Genomic DNA, 16,072 nt, shown 5'->3' with positions numbered 1-16,072 from the left:
TTATGGAAGAATACAACTCATTATGTCAAAAGTTTGACAAAGGTGGTGTTAAAGCTCTAGAATCTGAATCAGTGGTTGGCACATTAAGAGTTAATTGGATAAAAGCCTGTTTGTCGCAACCAAACTTGATGTGGTTCCACATTCCAAGATCCTTGATTAAAAAGATGTTTAGATTTTATCTTGAAATGTGATTTAGATGTGAACGGGATCTCCATTAAGCTGTCCAGGTTTCACAAACAAATCCTTCATTTTAGGAAAATTATATTTGCTCACAACTTCCTTCTGCACAGTTCAACTTTATGTAACAACAGAGTAATTACAATAAACAGAAAGTCGGTCTTTAAAAGTGATTGATTTGATAGAGGCATTATATTTGTAACTGACTTAATAGATAGGAAAGGTACCCTTTTAAGTTACACGGAATTCATAGGAAAATATAACTTACATCGTTCTCAAAGAGAATTCAGCAAAATGTGTAGTGTAATTCCTCTACCTGTAATTCCCCTGATTCAAAACTTTTTAATGTATAATAATGCTTCAACAGTATTATCAAATCCCTTAATCAAAGGATGTGTTCTGACTGATAAAAATACTGTGGTAACAAATTCTTTAGTAATGTTTTGAAATCCACATTGTTTTATTATTATTGCAGAAGGATAATTTGGCACGATTCTAGCTTGGTTAACTCAACCACATTAAGCAAAGCACATTCTACATTTATTAAATAACATTTTTTTGCCTAAAGTTAAAGAAACACATTGCAAAATTATAAACAAGATCCATCCTGTGGCAGAATTTCTTAAAAAACTATTTAATTTTGAGGTGGATCAATTCGCCTACTGCACAAATGATGACGAAACTCTGGATCACTTGTTTTTTCTATGTTCTTCACTCTTGGACAGACTTAAAAAAATTGGATTTCGCTAAAAAAAAATCAATGATGTTCCACATTTTGAATTGTGCCATATTATGTTTTTATGGATAACTTAGATGGTTCTCTTTCAGATATTATTAATATCATCTTGTTACTTGGTAAATATCATATCCATTGTGCCAGATGGAGAAATTGTAAGCCCTCCTTCACTGGATTTATTAACGAATTTAAGTTGTTTTTCTCGTGTCTCAAAAAAGTTGAAAGTACCAAAAATGCTAGGAAAATAAGTCTGGACGTTGCTCGCTTTTTGTTATTCTAATTTTAAAATATCTGTCCTTACGCTCCTTTATGTGAATTTAAGTGTCTTTTTTACTTTTTAATTCATATGCACCTTTAATTTTTTTTTTCTTTTTACTGTACTTTTTTCTTTGTTTCCTTTACAAAATCCCCATTTTCATTTTCATTTATTTTCATATTGTATTTAATGTATCTGTGTTCATTATCCTCTTTGAGAACTTGTATTTTTTTCATATTCCTAATAAAGTTCCGTTAAAAAAAAAAAAAAAACAAGAAACGGATGCTAGAAAAACCTCTGCCCCGGAAGTACTAGCGTGTTACACCAGCTCATTATACGGTAGCTTCATCTCGGTCTCTTCGTGTTCATCACCGAAGTGTCGTTTCTCCTTTTTCTTCTTTTTTTCTTCTTTTCTCCCGCGAGGACGATCCTCCTGACGGTAAGCGCTGTTCGGTTCGCGGTTAGCTGTTAGGGTTAGCTGGTGAACACCAGTGCGGCGGTCACGGTTACCTGTTAGCTGTTAGCATCAGCTGGTAAACAACGCCAACAACAACAACAACGGTGAGAGCGCTCGTGAAACATCTGGTTGTTACTTGAAGTCAGACTGACGCGGAAGTCACGAGTCGCTGTTATCGGTGAGCTAACGTGCTAATGCTTGTTTGGAGACAAAGTTGACCTATTTGTTTAGTCTGCTCGAGGCCCATCAATCACGAGACGTTGGGGCCGTGACGTGACAGCCGGCTGTTCATCGCGCCACTGTGAGAATTGATTTGATTGAGTGATTACTTTGTTTCAAGGTGCGTGTTGGTGACATTTTAAAAACCTCTATGTTGAAAAAGATGAAGCTAAGCTAATTGGAACTTAGCTAGCCCTCCTCCCTTTCAGAGCACTCGCTCCTGCATCTGTTCTCTTCCGGTAATTGTTTATATATTATATTATATTATATATTATATTGCATTGCAGTTATATATCGTTTGTTATAATATATTGCAGTACAATGAAGCTAATCGCATGTTAGGTTCTTGTGTTGTGGTTTCAGCCGAAGCCTGGTCATGTGACCTGCAACCAGCAGAGACCCAATCAGAGAGCCAGTTTGTTGCAGCAGCAGCAGGAGTGTGGCTGCAGTAGCAGCGTCCTGCCACAGGTGGCGCCTCATGGAGAGCGACTTCCGGATCCTGGTGGCCTGCTGTCGGCCGAGAGTCCTCGTCTTCCACGTCCTGTTCTGGGGCCTGCTGTCACTCAGGTGAGTCACTGAGTGAGCCACTGAGTGAGCCACTGAGTGAGTCACTGACTCCTCTCCTGCTGACTGACTGTGTATCTCGCAGGGTTCTGGGAGCAGCTCTGCTGAACAACAACAGCACCAACAACAAGACGGCTGGTGAGAGAGGACGTCTGCTGCTGTCGGGCGAGCGACCGCTCCATGACATCATCACACAACTCTATGACATCATCACATCTTCTCCTCCTCCTGCAGCAGCAGCAGCAGGAGCAGCAGCAGCAGCAGGAGCAGGAGCAGCAGCAGCAGGAGCAGGAGCAGCAGCAGCGGAGGAAGCAGAGCGCCCCCCCTGCTGGACACACGAGGAGTTTGTAGTGACCAGCGAGTGTCATCAGTGCACCGCCTACCAGACTGTAGGTGGCGCTGTGGTGTCAGCCAGGTGGTGCTGTGCTGGCTGATGGTGCTGTGGTGGCTGATGGTGCTGACGCCCTCTTGTGTTGCAGAGGCTGTGGGCAGCGTGCGGCGCGACAGGCTACGTGGAGCAGGTCAACTGCACGCGCTCCAACAAGGATGAGCACAAGAGGTGAGACTTCACTTGTCTGAAGATGTTCAGTCATGGAGGAGGTCTCACTCTGACTCTCACTCAGAGCAAGACTGAACAAACCCCAACCACCAGGGCTCACAAGCCTTTTTGAAAGTGAGAGCTACTTCCTGGGTGCTGATTCATGTGAAGGGCTACCAGTTTGACACACACTTCACAAATAACCAATTTGCCTTTAACTATAATGTTATTATTGATAATTGATGATATTCATCGATGTGAAGACACTGATCAGGTTAATGATTTCTCACAATAAATATCAACAGTAATTGAACAAGATAGGAAACAGATAAATATCAATATGCAACACTTTATTTCTGTTTTCTCAAAGTTCAAGTGTTTTCCAAATGGAACATTTTCAAACGATCACAGCTACGACAGTCCGAGGAAATCACAGTGCTGTTCTCACTAGCCGCTAACACTTTAAACAAATCATGAATTACTTTGAACCATGTTGGTACAAATAATAAATCATGTAAAATACAAAAATCAACTTTCAGATTTTTAAATAAATGTGATTACACTTTGAACTGGACACTACATCTGGTTTCTGTGACAGTTGGTGTAAAGCCTGGCGTTGCATGCTGTTCATCAGTGTGTTGAGCTCTGGTGTGTAACTGTCACTATGAGTGAAAGCCTGGTTGACACTGATAGGTTGAACCAGACAGGCTGCAGACTTCACCTCTGCTGTTCACACACCACTGGACTTTTGTGTCAACAAGGCACCAAAAGTTTGATGCAGCCTGATGAGCTTTAAGGTGGAGTTTTCAGCCCCCATGTGTCCAGACCCGCATGGCTCTAAGCTGATCCAGCTCACCAACCTGTTCAAACTCTTGGCCCAGTCTTTTTATGACCAGAGAGTTCTGAGAGTTCTTTTCTGCAACTGTGTCAAAAGCCTGAGATGCAGAAGCATCGTCTTCAGCACCATCTGCACTGAGGGACAGTGCAGCACCTACCGTTTAAAGCTCTTATCAACTCAGCAACAGTCTCACCTTTGCCTTGCAGCTCACAGGTCAAACTGTTCACTCTCCCAGTCTGGTCTGTTAGAAATGGAAGGTCCAATGTCCATTCAGTGTCCTCCAGCAATGAGGTGTCTTCCTCTGCACTGCAGAAACTCTTTGATTTCACACAAAAGTGAAAACAAACGAGGCAGAATTGTTTCCCCGCAGAGCCGTGGGGTTTCTGTGCAGTAGCCGGTGACTGTATTCAGTGGACAGCTTCTCCACTTCTCCAGGTTCTCAGCTACTTGGCTCTGGAGCGACCATCACTTCAGCACGAGGCCTGCTGGTGAACGATGCAGTGGGAATACAGACAGTTTGACAACCTCTTCGTCTTCCTCTTTGTCAAAGGTTGCGTCACTCTGAATGAGGCTTCAGTTCCCTTTTGGGAGTTTTATTGTGAAAAAAGATTGCCGTTTGTGCAAAGCTGCTTTTAACGTTTCCTGCTTGTAGTTAGCGTGGTAGTTTGTGTGACACACTGTAAAATGTCTCTCCACATTGTGCCGCTTTGCCGTCGCCACAAAGGCTCCTGTCCCAGTGGTGAAGGCTCGACCTGCTGTTCATCATGAAAATGGTGTTTCCGTTCTGTTTGCTGTCAGTCATCTAATTTCCACGTTGCCTTGTTTCCACCACGGCTGACCTTTCAACTATACTAGACCACAGTTCATTTCTTTTAAACATTTATTCGAGTTTTTCCTTTTTAATATATTGTTGTTTCTGGTCTACATGCAAGTGTTATTTAAACAAGAATAGCAACCAAAACCAATTAGCTGCAGCTCATTGGTTCGTGGCTATTGGAGCTATTTTTAGAACCCTTGGTGACCCTGCCCGAAACCCTGTCGCGAACCCGACCCCATCATTTAGTAGCTCCAAAGATGTTCAGCTACAGAGGTCTCACTCTGCCTCTCTGACTTCTCCCCCAGCTGCCGCTCTGCTGTCATGGAGGAGAACCTCTTCTGGAGGTTTGAGGCCGTGGTGCTGGTTCTGACGCTCCTGCTCGCCGTCCTGGTGGTCACACGGCAGCGCTGGCTGGACCGCCTGGCCTCCGAGAAGGTCCGGCGCCAGATCGAGTCCATCTAGGAGGCCGCGGAGGCTCGAGACCGGAAACCAGGAGTACCCGAACCAGGAGCACCAGAACCAGGAGCAGAACCAGCAGCAGCAGCAGAACCATGGTGTGGTGGAAGCTGTGACATCATCACTCTGACAGACAGCAGCAGGCTGTCCTGATTAGACAGAGTCCCAGCGCCACCACTAGGGGGCAGCGCTCGGCCACAACAGGAAGTCAAACGCGGTTCAAACGTTTTAATTCTTATTGAAGTAAAAAACAATGTTGCAGAGGACAGAAAGCAGCAGCTTGTTTTCCACAACACTAATCATGACGTCATCCTCGGAGATCCTGATTGGCTGAGGGAAGGGAGACTGTTGATGGATCAGTGATTGATTGATGATTAAAGTTTCAATAAAAAAAATATGAAGACTGTCGATGCAAAAAACATTATCCACGTGTCCTGAGTTCTGATTGGCCGACATCACCAGACTTCAGTTGATTGGCTGATAGTTTGCCGGCGAGGCCCTCTTTCTGATGCAGACGCAGGCTCCGCCCACCAGCAGGAGGAGCAGCGGGACCCCGAGGCCGACCGCCATCATCACGATGACCAGCGGAGACAGGAACTCAGCTGGTGGCGAGCCAGAGCCAATCAGCAGCGTCCTGGAGGATTTGGGTGGTGGGGGGGGGGGGCGGGGGGGGGTATAACAGAAAGAGAAAGGAGAAGGGGGGTGGAAGGAATAGAAAGTGTAGACTTTTTACAATCACATTTCACACGGAACATTTGCACAGTAAAAAAGACAAACTCATTCTAAAAGTACCTTAAATGAATACAGATTCACCTAAAATTTAACAAATGAAAATCGATAAATAAATAGGTCAATCAGATCAATCAGCAGAAGAACAGGAGGAGGAGAGGTTTGTCTCTCACCAGCTCAGGAAGTGGCTGCTGTTGTAGAAGGGCTCCCCGGCTTGGCCGAAGCTCACATTGAGCCCAAACGATTGTGGGTCGTGGAGGTAGAAGGCCCGCACCAGGCCGGCCGCCGCCGCCACCTCCTGTCCGATCAGCCGCTGCGGAGGCGAGTGGCCGCAGGAAGTGGCGGCCGCCAGTGTGGGCGGAGTCTCTCGGTAGGCCACTGGCTTCCATTGGACAAAGGAGGGAAATTGGGAGGAGCCGTTGGACTGAGGAAGCCACAGCACCTCCTGGTGGTCACACGGTCACATTTTGATTAATGATCAATACACTGATCAGCTGACTCTCAGTCAGTGACCCTTAAATTGCATAACCGTTAAATTATGGCTGTTGAATGTAGCAACCTTGAAATCACGATCGTTAAATGACAGGACCATCAAATTACAACCGGTAAATGACAACTGTTAAAATGATCCGTCAAACAACAGCTGTTAAATTACGCAATGTGAAATTCCACAAACGTTAGATGGATCAATCAATCGATCGACCAACCGATCACCTTGAAGATGGAGGGCGTGAACTCGTCGTCGATGGAGTGGCGGAGTTCCGTTCTGCTGGGGGGGTTGGCCCCGCCCACTGCCGCCAGCTCCAATAGGAAGCGAGAGCGAGCAGCCCGGGCCGGCACGCCATCCAACCACAATTCCAACTGGGAGGAGTTGGCGGAGTGGAGGAGGCGGGGCCACTCTAGGCTTCGCCCCTCCGCCCCAAACACCGTCAGCTTGGGGAGAGAAAGACGATCAACTACTGATTGTCAACTGTGACTGTTAAATTACAGCGGTTAAATCATTACATGACAGCGACTAACGGTAGTTAAATTGCGCCCACCCACCCGCAGGCACAGCTGTCCGGAGGCGAAGGAGGGGGCGGAGCCACAGAGCTTGGCGGAACGACAGGGGGTGGAGTCGCAGAGTTCAGAGGTCGACAGGTTGAAGTTGGACCAGGTGATGTCCTGCAGCCTCTGGGGTGGGAAGAAGGAGGCGGGGCCAGAGGGGGGTGTGGCCGTGTCATTCTGGTCGTCGTACTCCAGCAGCTGAGGGTGGGAGGTCAGAGGTCAGAGGGTGACCTTGAAGTAAATTCTGGTGTCACAGGAGGCACGACCCACCCTGCTCAGCACCAGGGCGGTGCTGTAGACCACGCTGCTCTCTGGCTCCACCCGTAGGCCACCAGTGATGTTGCGCTGCTCAAACTGGGTCCAGTTGACCTGCAGGAGACACCATGACCAATCAGAGGCTTCGCTTCAACCATCTCACTTGCTGGTTGGCTGGTCGACGACCTCACAGGAGACGGAAACACAGTCAGCCAATGAGAACAACTCAGTTTAGTCCGGTGTACTGATGACATTACAGGGGGGAGGTGGACTGATGACATCTCAAAGAGGTGGAGGTGGACCCCACCTGGAGCACAGAAGAAGAGGTGTTTGTGTGGACCAGCAGCAGCGACGGTGCCCCCTGGCTGCAGAACAGGAAGTGCAGCGTGTCGTGGTCTCCCACCGCTCGCAGGTGCAGCAGGTCACCAGCAGAGGGCTGAGAGGGAGCACCAGGGTTCAGCTCCATCGACACCTGGGGGAGGAAGAGGAGAAGAAGCACTTTGACTGAGCAGAAGATGGAAGCTGACAGGAAGTGGCGGAGGAGGATGAACTGATGAATTTCACCAGTCGCGAAGAGGTGCGCGCAGTGCATTTGTCGTTTCGGCGTCTGCTCTATTTTGTGCGCGAGTGAGGCTAAAGACAAGCAGACTCGGTGGCTGGTCCTCTCGTTTGTCGTGTTGTTGTTTGACCCATTTGTTTCCTCACAACTCACCGCGACAGTCCGAGCAGCAGAAGACCGCTGAGCACTCTCACTTTCGCCCACCAACTTTGTTGTTCTTTTTCTCACCGGAAATTTGTTTTCTTCCCATAGTTTTTCTCACCTCTCGTCGGAATGTCATTGCTCTGCTGAACAAAGTGGCGACGGTGAAGAGGAAAACCAGCGACGGGCTGCTGCCGCGAGCCGCCATGTTTGTTGTTGCTCTTGCGGCGCTGGAAGTCACATGACGTGACACATGATACACGCTCATATGACCGCCGGAGTGGGTAAAGCCCCGCCCCAACCCACCCACTGACTTACAAGGAGAGGAAGCGGTCGCATGCTTTTCATTGGACAACAGCAAGAGAGCAGGAGCCAATCAATCCAATGGAGCTGCTCTCCCAATGCAGCTTGTTGTGCCCACAGAGCATGCGCACTTCACACCTAGGGTTGCCAACTCCTGGCAACCCTAGCTGGGGGGAGTATGGGGAATGGGGGTGGAGGTGGGGGTTGGTTGCTGGTGGAGATTGCTGAAGTCTCGATTAACTTTGTTTACAGGACGGTGCAACCCGATTCAAACCATGCCGATGGAAAGTTTTTTTATGTGCAACACGAAAATTACATACAATCATACACAGGAAGATTCTTACAAGAAGCAAATACAAAAAAACAAGAAAACCAAAGACAGGCACAGGCCTTTACAAATCATTGGCACAAACCTTCTCCATAATGTTTTGGCGGCTTTCTTATTTCTGATGTCCTTGATTGTGGCAGCATAAGAGAGCAAAGGGGTCAATGTTCAGTTTAGATTTGGCCCATTTGTTTTAGTGGATATGAAGTTTCCTCAAACTCAACATTAACTGATCATTCTTCCTGTTTTCATTTGCACAGTGTTGAACATCTTCCCATCTCTCACTCATTTTATCATAGTACCTGTAGTACCAATGGAACTCCCAGCATCCATCATGCGCTACGTGACGCGTGACGTCACCCTGGACTCACCCTATGAATTTAATGTCTTTTCTTTCATTCTCATGAATTTTTTTGAATGTGTTTTGCTGCATAATTACATGTATCTTGTGCATACATTTGATGTCTTCAGTATCTATCTGCAGTGGAGAAAGTTGTAAAGATGAAGAAAAATTGCATTCGATAGTGGGTCCAAACTTTTGACTGATAGCGTTTACATTTAAATTATTGAAAGACCGAAAGTACTCCAGTGTAAAATCTGCAATAGAAAGATTCATGATGAACTGGGTATCAGGTTAAAGGTCAAAGGTTTCATAGGCCCTTCATTTTTGTATTGTGGTCTAATGGGGGAAAAAAATGCTTTTTGGAGCCCAATGGGATTTTTTGTGCTGCATTACCTTGAGTGGCCCCTCGGCAGTCGTACTGGGTTTTCCACTAGCAGGTGTTACGCTGGCTGTGTCTCAATTCAGGGTCTGCATCTTTCGAAGGAAGCGTTCTCCCAAGGACCCGGCCAAGAAGGATGGAGCAAAACCCGCTTCCCCGGTAACCACACAGGACGGTCTAGTCTTTGGTGTATTTCCTGGTTGCGTCACAGCCGCTCCCTCCTGCTGGCCAACCCTGGAAGTGACGTTTACATAGCATCAAGCTAACCATGGCGTTGGATGTTCAAATAAATAAAAACCCTACATTAAAAACATAATATTTTATGTGAAATGTCAATACTTAAATTTATATGTTGTGTCCTTGCCAGTAGATGGCGCAATTTCAGCTGACTTCCCAGGATCCCAGAATGCTTCGCAGCAGCACGCAAACCATCCTGGGATACAGAAGGACGCAACGGATAGTAGCTGTGTATCCTTTGAATCGGCTAAAACTAGGACGCATTCCGAGTAAGCATTTGGAGTGTCCTTCGGATTTCGGGGAATTGGGACAAGCCTTCGCGCAGTGCTATGACGCAACTTCCTTTCAAATGCAGGCTTCGAAGGATGCAGACCCTGAATTGAGACACGGAACTGTATCCACTTAAGGCAGACTCCGTCCTTCCTCACGGCACGCCCACTTTACTAGACAGGAAGTAACATCACATTTCACCAAACAAACACTGGAGACCAAAGCAGATCCAACAGTGAAACTTTATTGATATCACAAACGACGGTGTGTGTCGGTGAACATACACATACACACGCACACACACACTCGCACGCACGCACGCACACACACACACACACACACACACACGGAGTGGTGGATCTGGTCATGTGACCCTGGTCATGTGACTACTCCGGTCCCCCTGCTGCTGCTCCGTCCTTGTCCTTCTTCTTGTGTCCGGAGACGATGTCGTCGATGCGAAGCAGCAGGACGGCCGTCTGGAGGGGGGCGGCAGACAGACAGACGGACAAACAGACAGGTGAAGGGTGCTGCTGCTGCTGCGTCATGACTGGCCGTCAGCTCCAGCGCCACTCACTCACCTCCACGGCCGTCTTGTAGGTCTGGGCCTTGACGGCCAGCGGATCCCAGATCCCCTTGGCAGCCATGTCAGCCAGACAGCCAGTCTCTCCATCCACACCCCAGGAGCTTCCGTCAGCCTGGGTGTGCTTGGCCTGGGGGGGGGGACAACATCAGTAAAGCTGCTCAGCTAACGGCGCTAGTAGAGAGTTAGCATCACCTTTCATTCGTCGTCATCATCATCATCATCATCTATCCACGGCCCCCCCTCCTCCCCCCCCCTCCTCACCCGGAGTGATGTCAGCACTCTGATGGTGGAGGCTCCACAGTTGTGGATGAGGGTCCTGGGCACCACCTCCAGGGCCTGGGCCACAGCCCTGTAGGGCCACTGCTCCACCCCGGTGAGGCCCCTGGAGCGCTGGCTCAGCCGCTGGGACACCGCCATCTCCACGGCGCCCCCTCCTGGCAGCAGCCGGGGCTCCAGCAGCACGTTACGACACACCTGCATGGCGTCCTGAAGGTTCCTCTCCACCTCCTGCAGCAGAGGAGCACACAGAAGGAGCTGAGGCAGGCAGCAGCAGCAGCATGCTGATTGGTGACGGAAGAGTGGAGGGGGCGGGGCTTACGGCCAGGATCTCCTTGCTGGCCCCCCGCAGCAGCACCGTGCAGGCCTTGGGGTCCCGGCACTCGGTGACGAAGGTGAAGTACTCGTCACCAATCTGCTTGACCTGGAATAACCCCGCACCCGTCCCCACGTCCTCCTCACGCAGCTCGTCCGTACGGCTCGCAATGCGGCCACCGCATGCCCTGCGGGAGGCGGACAGAGAAACAGAGGTGTGTGAGGGAGAGAGAGAGCGGCAGCTGTTTCTAGACTAAGCTAACAGAACTCACACGCACACTGTCACCGCACACCCTGAACGGTGTGTGGCGGGGGGTTTAAAGGTCACCTGGCAATGCGGTTGTTGTCCGTCTTCCTGACGCGGCGGATGGCCGTGATGTTGGCCTTCATCAGGAAGTGCTGCGCCAAATCTGATGACCATACAGTGAGTCACTGAGTAAGTCAGCAGAGAGTCAGTGGATGGGTAAGAGAGTGACTGAGTGAGTGACTGCTGACCTGAGATGCCCTTCTCAGTGAAGACCAGGTCTGGTTTGAGGCGGATGATGTCATCACAGATCTGCTGGATGTAATCTTCCTCCATCTGGAGGATCTTGGCAAAGTCCTCCTCCTTACTGATCTCAATGTCCGTCTGACACACACACACACACACACACACACACACACACACACACACACACACACACACACACACACACACACACACACACACACACACACACACACACACACGTTTAGAAGTGGAATTTTGGTGTCACCTGGTGTCACCTGGAGTCCAGCAGGGTGTGGGTGTGTGTGTGTGTGTGTGTGTGTGTGTATGTGTGTCACCTGGCTCTCTCCCTTCTTGTACTCTAGTGAACAGTCCAGCAGGATGATTCGCGGCTCCTTGATGAGTCTTCTCATCCTGGGGTGAGTCACATCCTTGTTGATCATGACTCCTTTCAGCACGCACGAGTCCTCGATCAGCCCGCCAGGGACCTGCGCGCACACGCACACACAGAATCACTGACTCACTCACTCATTGACTGAGTGATTCATTGACTCAGTCAGTGAGTGACTCCAGGGTGACAGGAGACCAGAGGAGGGGGCAGGGCTCCAGCCAGCCGTCCAGACAGCAACAGGAAGTGTTACCTTCTCCACCTTGGCGTACTTCTTGATGTCGATCTCTCTGCGTCCGCTGCCGTCCTCCAGCTCCACCGTGCGGACGGCGTCCAGCGCCATGTTGCACGCTAGATCCGCCCACCGGTTCACCGCCTTGGTGCCCACCGCTGATTGGACGATCTGCAGCATCATGGAGCGGTCCGAGGTGTCCACGGGGACGCTGGGGGGAGACGCCCTCTTATATACAGCCAATCACCTGAGTTCTCAGCCCAATCTCATAATCAGCTCCTGGTATATCCTGTGCTCCTCCCTGCTGCCCCCTGCTGGTGGCACAGGTCCCTACCTGATGTCCCTCAGGGCCTCCAGGATGTCGTCCAGAGCCTGGCGGTAGGCGCTGATCACCACTGTGGGATGCATCTGCTGCTCCAGGAACTGCTCAGCCACCGACAGCAGCTCTCCCGCTGAGCGCACAGACACACACATGCACTTTATTCACAGACAGAAATGGAGGAGGAGGTGGTGGCCACAAAGGGGCAGTGTTCTCACCCAGGATGATGACGGAGGTGGTCCCGTCTCCAACCTCTTCATCTTGAGTGCGACTGATCTCAATCATGGACTTTGCTGCAGGGTGTTGGACCTGGATCTGAAGGTAGGGAGACACACACACACACACAGGTTGAAACAAACACACATGACGGACAGACGGACAGACAGACAGACAGACAGACAGAAGCAGTCATCACCTCTCTCAGGATGGCGTTCCCGTCGTTGGTCATCACGATTCCTCCCATTGGGTCCAGCAGCATCTACACACACACACACCATTGTAACACTAATTTATGAATCTCTCTCACACACAGACACAGACAGACAGACAGACAGAAGCTCACCTTCATCATGGCCCGAGGGCCGAGGCAGGTTCTGATGACATCAGCAATGGTCTGAAACACACATACACACACAATTGTTTGGCTTCAAACACTTTGGTGAAAAAAATCTCCAACAGCAAGTCTCTCTCACACAACCTTACCTTAGCAGCGCTGATGTTCCCAGTCTGGACTTTGCGTCCCGACTCTCTCTTAACATTCTGGTCTGAAGAGGAAACAGGAATCAATTCACCATTCAATAATATCACAAAGTTACATCATCAAGAAAAAAAGGCGAAGAAGAACGAAGGAAATAAACTAATTTAAATGTCCAGCTCTCTTTAAGACAGACAGCAATAATAATAATAATAACAATAATAATAGTAATAATAGATGCTGTTTTGATCAGGAGCTTTAGTCATAGATTCAACATGAAGAACACAATAAAGTTCCGTTAGAGATGACTAGAGGGTGTGGCTAACAAAAGGTGGCATCGCTTTTAGCACTGTTAGCACTGTTAGCACACACACACACACACACACACACACACACACACACACACACACACACACAGTCCCATCACGTCACCGCCGCAGCGACTCGCAGCTCTCTGCTAACAGTCGGACATTAAACTGGGCTTTCGCGCTGAGTCATGACGGGACGTTAGCTTAGTGAATAGCATCCCGACACGCTCTGCGTCTTCTAGGAGCCGGTTCGCGCTGACGGTGCTAACTAGCTCGCTGTGCGTCTAGCTCATGCTAACAGTTTAGCATGAGTGGCAGTCGGCTGCGGGAGGAAGCACATGCTCCGCTCATCGCTTTGTGTCGCAGCACGACCCTAACGGAGCCCCAGAGCCGCCGAGCGGATCCGAGTTCGGCTGTGACGAGAGAACCGAGGTTCTGGACAAATTCTGAAGGGTTTCAGCTACTTACTGAGCACTAGAACCTGCTGGCCGAACATTTTGACAGCGGGAGCGGGTGTGAGGCGGCCTGGAAGCTTCTGGAGACCGCGACCGGAAGGAGGGCTGAGCAGGGTGGGTGGGGCAACAGGCGTCCTCAAAACCAATCAGACTAGAGAAGCAGACTGAAGGAAGGAGGCTCCGACCAATCGGCTTCTGGCGTGTGGGCTGGACTGCGGCTCAACCATGATGTCTGGCGAGCAGCGTGGAGAAGCTTCTCAAGAACTTGAAAGAATGAAAACTACGGAAGCCCGTTGATGCCATACTACAACGTGGAACGTTATTTCGTGAAACTGAACCTAGTTTATTTTCCCCTCGTGGCAGCAAAGTGCTTCCGTAAAAAACTTGTCTCAATTTATAGAATCAAAGGTGTGTTTCTTGATTTCAGACAGTGAGTGTGACTCAGCAGGAAACACAACAGGAGGCTTTCATTTTTTTTTAAAAGAAAGCTTTATCAGTAGAAACATGGAAACAATCGACAATAAATAAATAATAAATATTGAAAATAAATACCAATAAAAATTCTTCCAATCAGCATCCTGACACAACACAACAGAGAGCTCAGTGGGACCAGCAGGCAGGTGATGACATCATGGACGACGTCACTGATGATGTCACAGCTCGTCTTTGGACCCGCCCACCGTCCTGTCTCGGCTCCTCTCGCTCTTCAAGAACTTGAGGAAGTCCTGGAGCTCACGGCCACCCTGCAGGGGGAGGTGTTTGTGTGTGGGGGGGAAGGGGTCATGTGACTGTCGCAGGTCATGTGATGGTACAGGTGGATGGTGGCGTGGCACTGATCACAGTGATTAATTGGAGGGAAAAAGTCACCTGGTATCTGATTGGATCATCTTTCCGACCAGCAAGAACCAAGTAGATGGTTGGAAACCTACAGACACGAAGTGAGGAATAGGAGTCAGCATCATCATCACCATCACACATACTGACTCAGTGTTTTCATGGTGTTTCTAACAACAGCTTCATTTTCCACTCTACAGTTGTGTAGAGGGTCGTGTGAGCAGCAGTCAGAGGTGTACAGTGTGTGCGTGTGTGTGTGGACGCTCCTCACCCTGGAACGTCAAAGCCCAGAGGAACATCGTTGTCCACTGCGTTCATCTTGGCCACCACCAGGGAGGAGTCATCCTGGAGCTGCAGGAGGAAACCAGAGGACAGGAGGTCATCAGAAGGAGGAGGAGGAGGAGGCGATTGTGATGTTGATGAAGGTGAAGATGATGATGAAGGTGGTGGCAGTGGTGGTGATGAAGATGATGAAGGTGGTGAAGTAGGTGATGATGCAGATGATGAAGATGGTGATGAAGGTGATGATGTAGATGATGAATGTGATGCAGATGATGAAGGTGGTGATGAAGGTGATGATGTAGATGATGAAGGTGATGCAGATGATGAAGGTGGTGATGAAGACAAGGTACCGTGGCTGCCAGCTCCCTAAACACTGGCTCCAGTCTGGTGCAGTGAGGACAGGATGGTGAGTAGAACTGGACCAGGACGTCTCTGTCGGGGTCCAGGACCACCTGCTCAAAGTTCTCAGCAACCACCACCTGCACCGGGGGTCAGAGGTCAGAGGTCACTCACCTGGCCCGCCTAGCTCTGGTTTTGCGTGTGTGTGTGACCTTGACAGCAGCAGGGTTGGCAGCAGCAGCAGCAGCAGCAGCAGCAGGAACCGGTTCAGACTTGATGAAACGTTTGAGTCGACCAGAGAAGTAGTCGAGAAGAAACCTCTGGAGGGAGGAGCCATCCCTCCTTCACAGAGAGAGAGAGACACACAAGGAGATGAGAACACTGTGCCTGTGGTCCCAGTGGTTCCGTCAGTGGTCCAAGTGGTTCCACCAGTGGTTCCAGTGGTTGGTGGGACCTACGTAAACTCCTCCCTCATGGTGAACTTGTGGCCCATCCTGGTTCTGATGGTCACCACTGGAAGTTCTCCTCCAGCTGAGGCTCCCAGGCCAAAGTCCTCCTGCAGTTCCCACAGGAAGTCCTTCCTATTGGCTACTGAGAAGGTCAGGCCCCGCCCACTGAACTGAGACACCACCTTCATCACCCTGCACAAACACACACACACACACACGTACCTTAGCATGTGTGTGTATGTGTGTGTGTGTGTGTGTGTGTGTGTGTGTGTGTGTGTGTCACCTCCCCCACCTGTTCCTCCAGTAGTTGGAGCCCTTCAGGTTGTGCTGGAAGTCCAGGTCATAGTAAACAGTCAGCAGGTCTCGAACCCTCAGCCGCTCCCTGTTAGCCGCCGTCAGGTGGGGGCACAGCCCGTAGCTGCACACACCACACACACACACACACACACACACACACACACACAC

The 16,072-nt window shown here is 49.6% G+C and overlaps 4 protein-coding genes and 1 long non-coding RNA gene across 13 annotated transcripts in view; 2 read left to right on the top strand and 3 right to left on the bottom strand.

The window, feature by feature from the left end:
* The first annotated feature begins 1,455 nt into the window (after positions 1-1,455).
* Positions 1,456-5,482, top strand: jtb (jumping translocation breakpoint). Of its 9 annotated transcripts, none has more exons than XM_076051803.1 (6): positions 1,456-1,608; positions 2,209-2,412; positions 2,495-2,547; positions 2,644-2,798; positions 2,889-2,968; positions 4,908-5,482. In XM_076051803.1, exons 2-6 carry the CDS (start codon positions 2,324-2,326, stop codon positions 5,062-5,064), a joined length of 534 nt encoding a protein of 177 aa, XP_075907918.1. In that variant the 5' UTR covers positions 1,456-1,608; positions 2,209-2,323; the 3' UTR covers positions 5,065-5,482. The 9 variants fall into 9 exon arrangements, with proteins under 9 accessions (XP_075907918.1, XP_075907919.1, XP_075907917.1 ...); XM_076051804.1 differs by having other exon boundaries at positions 1,464-1,608; positions 2,188-2,412; XM_076051802.1 differs by having other exon boundaries at positions 1,469-1,730.
* Positions 5,272-8,065, bottom strand: glmp (glycosylated lysosomal membrane protein). The gene is made up of 7 exons (XM_076051799.1): positions 7,911-8,065; positions 7,397-7,561; positions 7,105-7,203; positions 6,832-7,032; positions 6,502-6,720; positions 5,961-6,232; positions 5,272-5,692 (listed from the first exon to the last, which is right to left on the bottom strand). Exons 1-7 carry the CDS (start codon positions 8,055-8,057, stop codon positions 5,524-5,526), a joined length of 1,272 nt encoding a protein of 423 aa, XP_075907914.1. The 5' UTR covers positions 8,058-8,065; the 3' UTR covers positions 5,272-5,523.
* Positions 8,066-9,869: 1,804 nt separating this feature from the next.
* cct3 (chaperonin containing TCP1, subunit 3 (gamma)) lies at positions 9,870-13,868 on the bottom strand. Its single transcript, XM_076051675.1, has 14 exons — positions 13,717-13,868; positions 12,949-13,010; positions 12,809-12,859; positions 12,662-12,724; positions 12,465-12,561; positions 12,262-12,379; positions 11,949-12,138; positions 11,646-11,795; positions 11,316-11,448; positions 11,149-11,230; positions 10,828-11,008; positions 10,491-10,736; positions 10,225-10,356; positions 9,870-10,122 (listed from the first exon to the last, which is right to left on the bottom strand). Exons 1-14 carry the CDS (start codon positions 13,742-13,744, stop codon positions 10,033-10,035), a joined length of 1,623 nt encoding a protein of 540 aa, XP_075907790.1. The 5' UTR covers positions 13,745-13,868; the 3' UTR covers positions 9,870-10,032.
* A 300-nt stretch (positions 13,869-14,168) lies between these two features.
* Positions 14,169-16,072, bottom strand: part of pdia8 (protein disulfide isomerase family A, member 8) — a 4,147-nt gene continuing 2,243 nt past the window's right edge. The window contains exons 7-13 of the mRNA XM_076051676.1: positions 15,900-16,025; positions 15,617-15,799; positions 15,371-15,500; positions 15,170-15,298; positions 14,809-14,888; positions 14,571-14,628; positions 14,169-14,446 (exon numbers count right to left, since the gene is read on the bottom strand). Coding sequence (XP_075907791.1) covers positions 14,357-14,446; positions 14,571-14,628; positions 14,809-14,888; positions 15,170-15,298; positions 15,371-15,500; positions 15,617-15,799; positions 15,900-16,025 — 796 coding nt within the window. The 3' untranslated portion in view covers positions 14,169-14,356. The remainder of the gene's footprint in view (positions 14,447-14,570; positions 14,629-14,808; positions 14,889-15,169; positions 15,299-15,370; positions 15,501-15,616; positions 15,800-15,899; positions 16,026-16,072) is intronic.
* LOC142905162 (uncharacterized) lies at positions 14,560-15,268 on the top strand. Its single transcript, XR_012929505.1, has 3 exons — positions 14,560-14,654; positions 14,746-15,013; positions 15,149-15,268. It is a non-coding gene; the product is annotated as an uncharacterized LOC142905162 (long non-coding RNA).

The sequence above is a fragment of the Nelusetta ayraudi genome, unplaced genomic scaffold (genome assembly GCF_046127955.1).
Source record: "Nelusetta ayraudi isolate G7.1 ecotype Tasmania unplaced genomic scaffold, CSIRO-AGI_Nayr_v1 ptg000135l, whole genome shotgun sequence".
NCBI classification, from domain to species: domain Eukaryota; kingdom Metazoa; phylum Chordata; class Actinopteri; order Tetraodontiformes; family Monacanthidae; genus Nelusetta; species Nelusetta ayraudi.
This window is presented reverse-complemented; position numbering and strand designations above follow the sequence as displayed.

Excerpts from the sequence above, each read along its gene's own strand:
- cct3 (XM_076051675.1), bottom strand. The coding sequence starts at position 13,744 with ATGTTCGGCCAGCAGGTTCTAGTGCTCA. Across the intron at positions 11,231-11,315 it reads CACTGAGAAGGGCATCTCAG|ATTTGGCGCAGCACTTCCTG; the intron begins GTCAGCAGTCAC and ends TATGGTCATCAG. Across the intron at positions 10,123-10,224 it reads CCTACAAGACGGCCGTGGAG|ACGGCCGTCCTGCTGCTTCG; the intron begins GTGAGTGAGTGG and ends GCCCCCCTCCAG.
- jtb (XM_076051803.1), top strand. The coding sequence starts at position 2,324 with ATGGAGAGCGACTTCCGGATCCTGGTGGCCTGCTGTCGGCCGAGAGTC. Across the intron at positions 2,548-2,643 it reads CACCAACAACAAGACGGCTG|CAGCAGCAGCAGGAGCAGCA; the intron begins GTGAGAGAGGAC and ends CTCCTCCTGCAG. Across the intron at positions 2,799-2,888 it reads AGTGCACCGCCTACCAGACT|AGGCTGTGGGCAGCGTGCGG; the intron begins GTAGGTGGCGCT and ends CTTGTGTTGCAG.
- glmp (XM_076051799.1), bottom strand. The coding sequence starts at position 8,057 with ATGAGCGTGTATCATGTGTCACGTCATGTGACTTCCAGCGCCGCAAGA. Across the intron at positions 7,562-7,910 it reads CAATGACATTCCGACGAGAG|GTGTCGATGGAGCTGAACCC; the intron begins GTGAGAAAAACT and ends TTCCTCCCCCAG. Across the intron at positions 5,693-5,960 it reads AGCAGCCACTTCCTGAGCTG|GACGCTGCTGATTGGCTCTG; the intron begins GTGAGAGACAAA and ends CAAATCCTCCAG.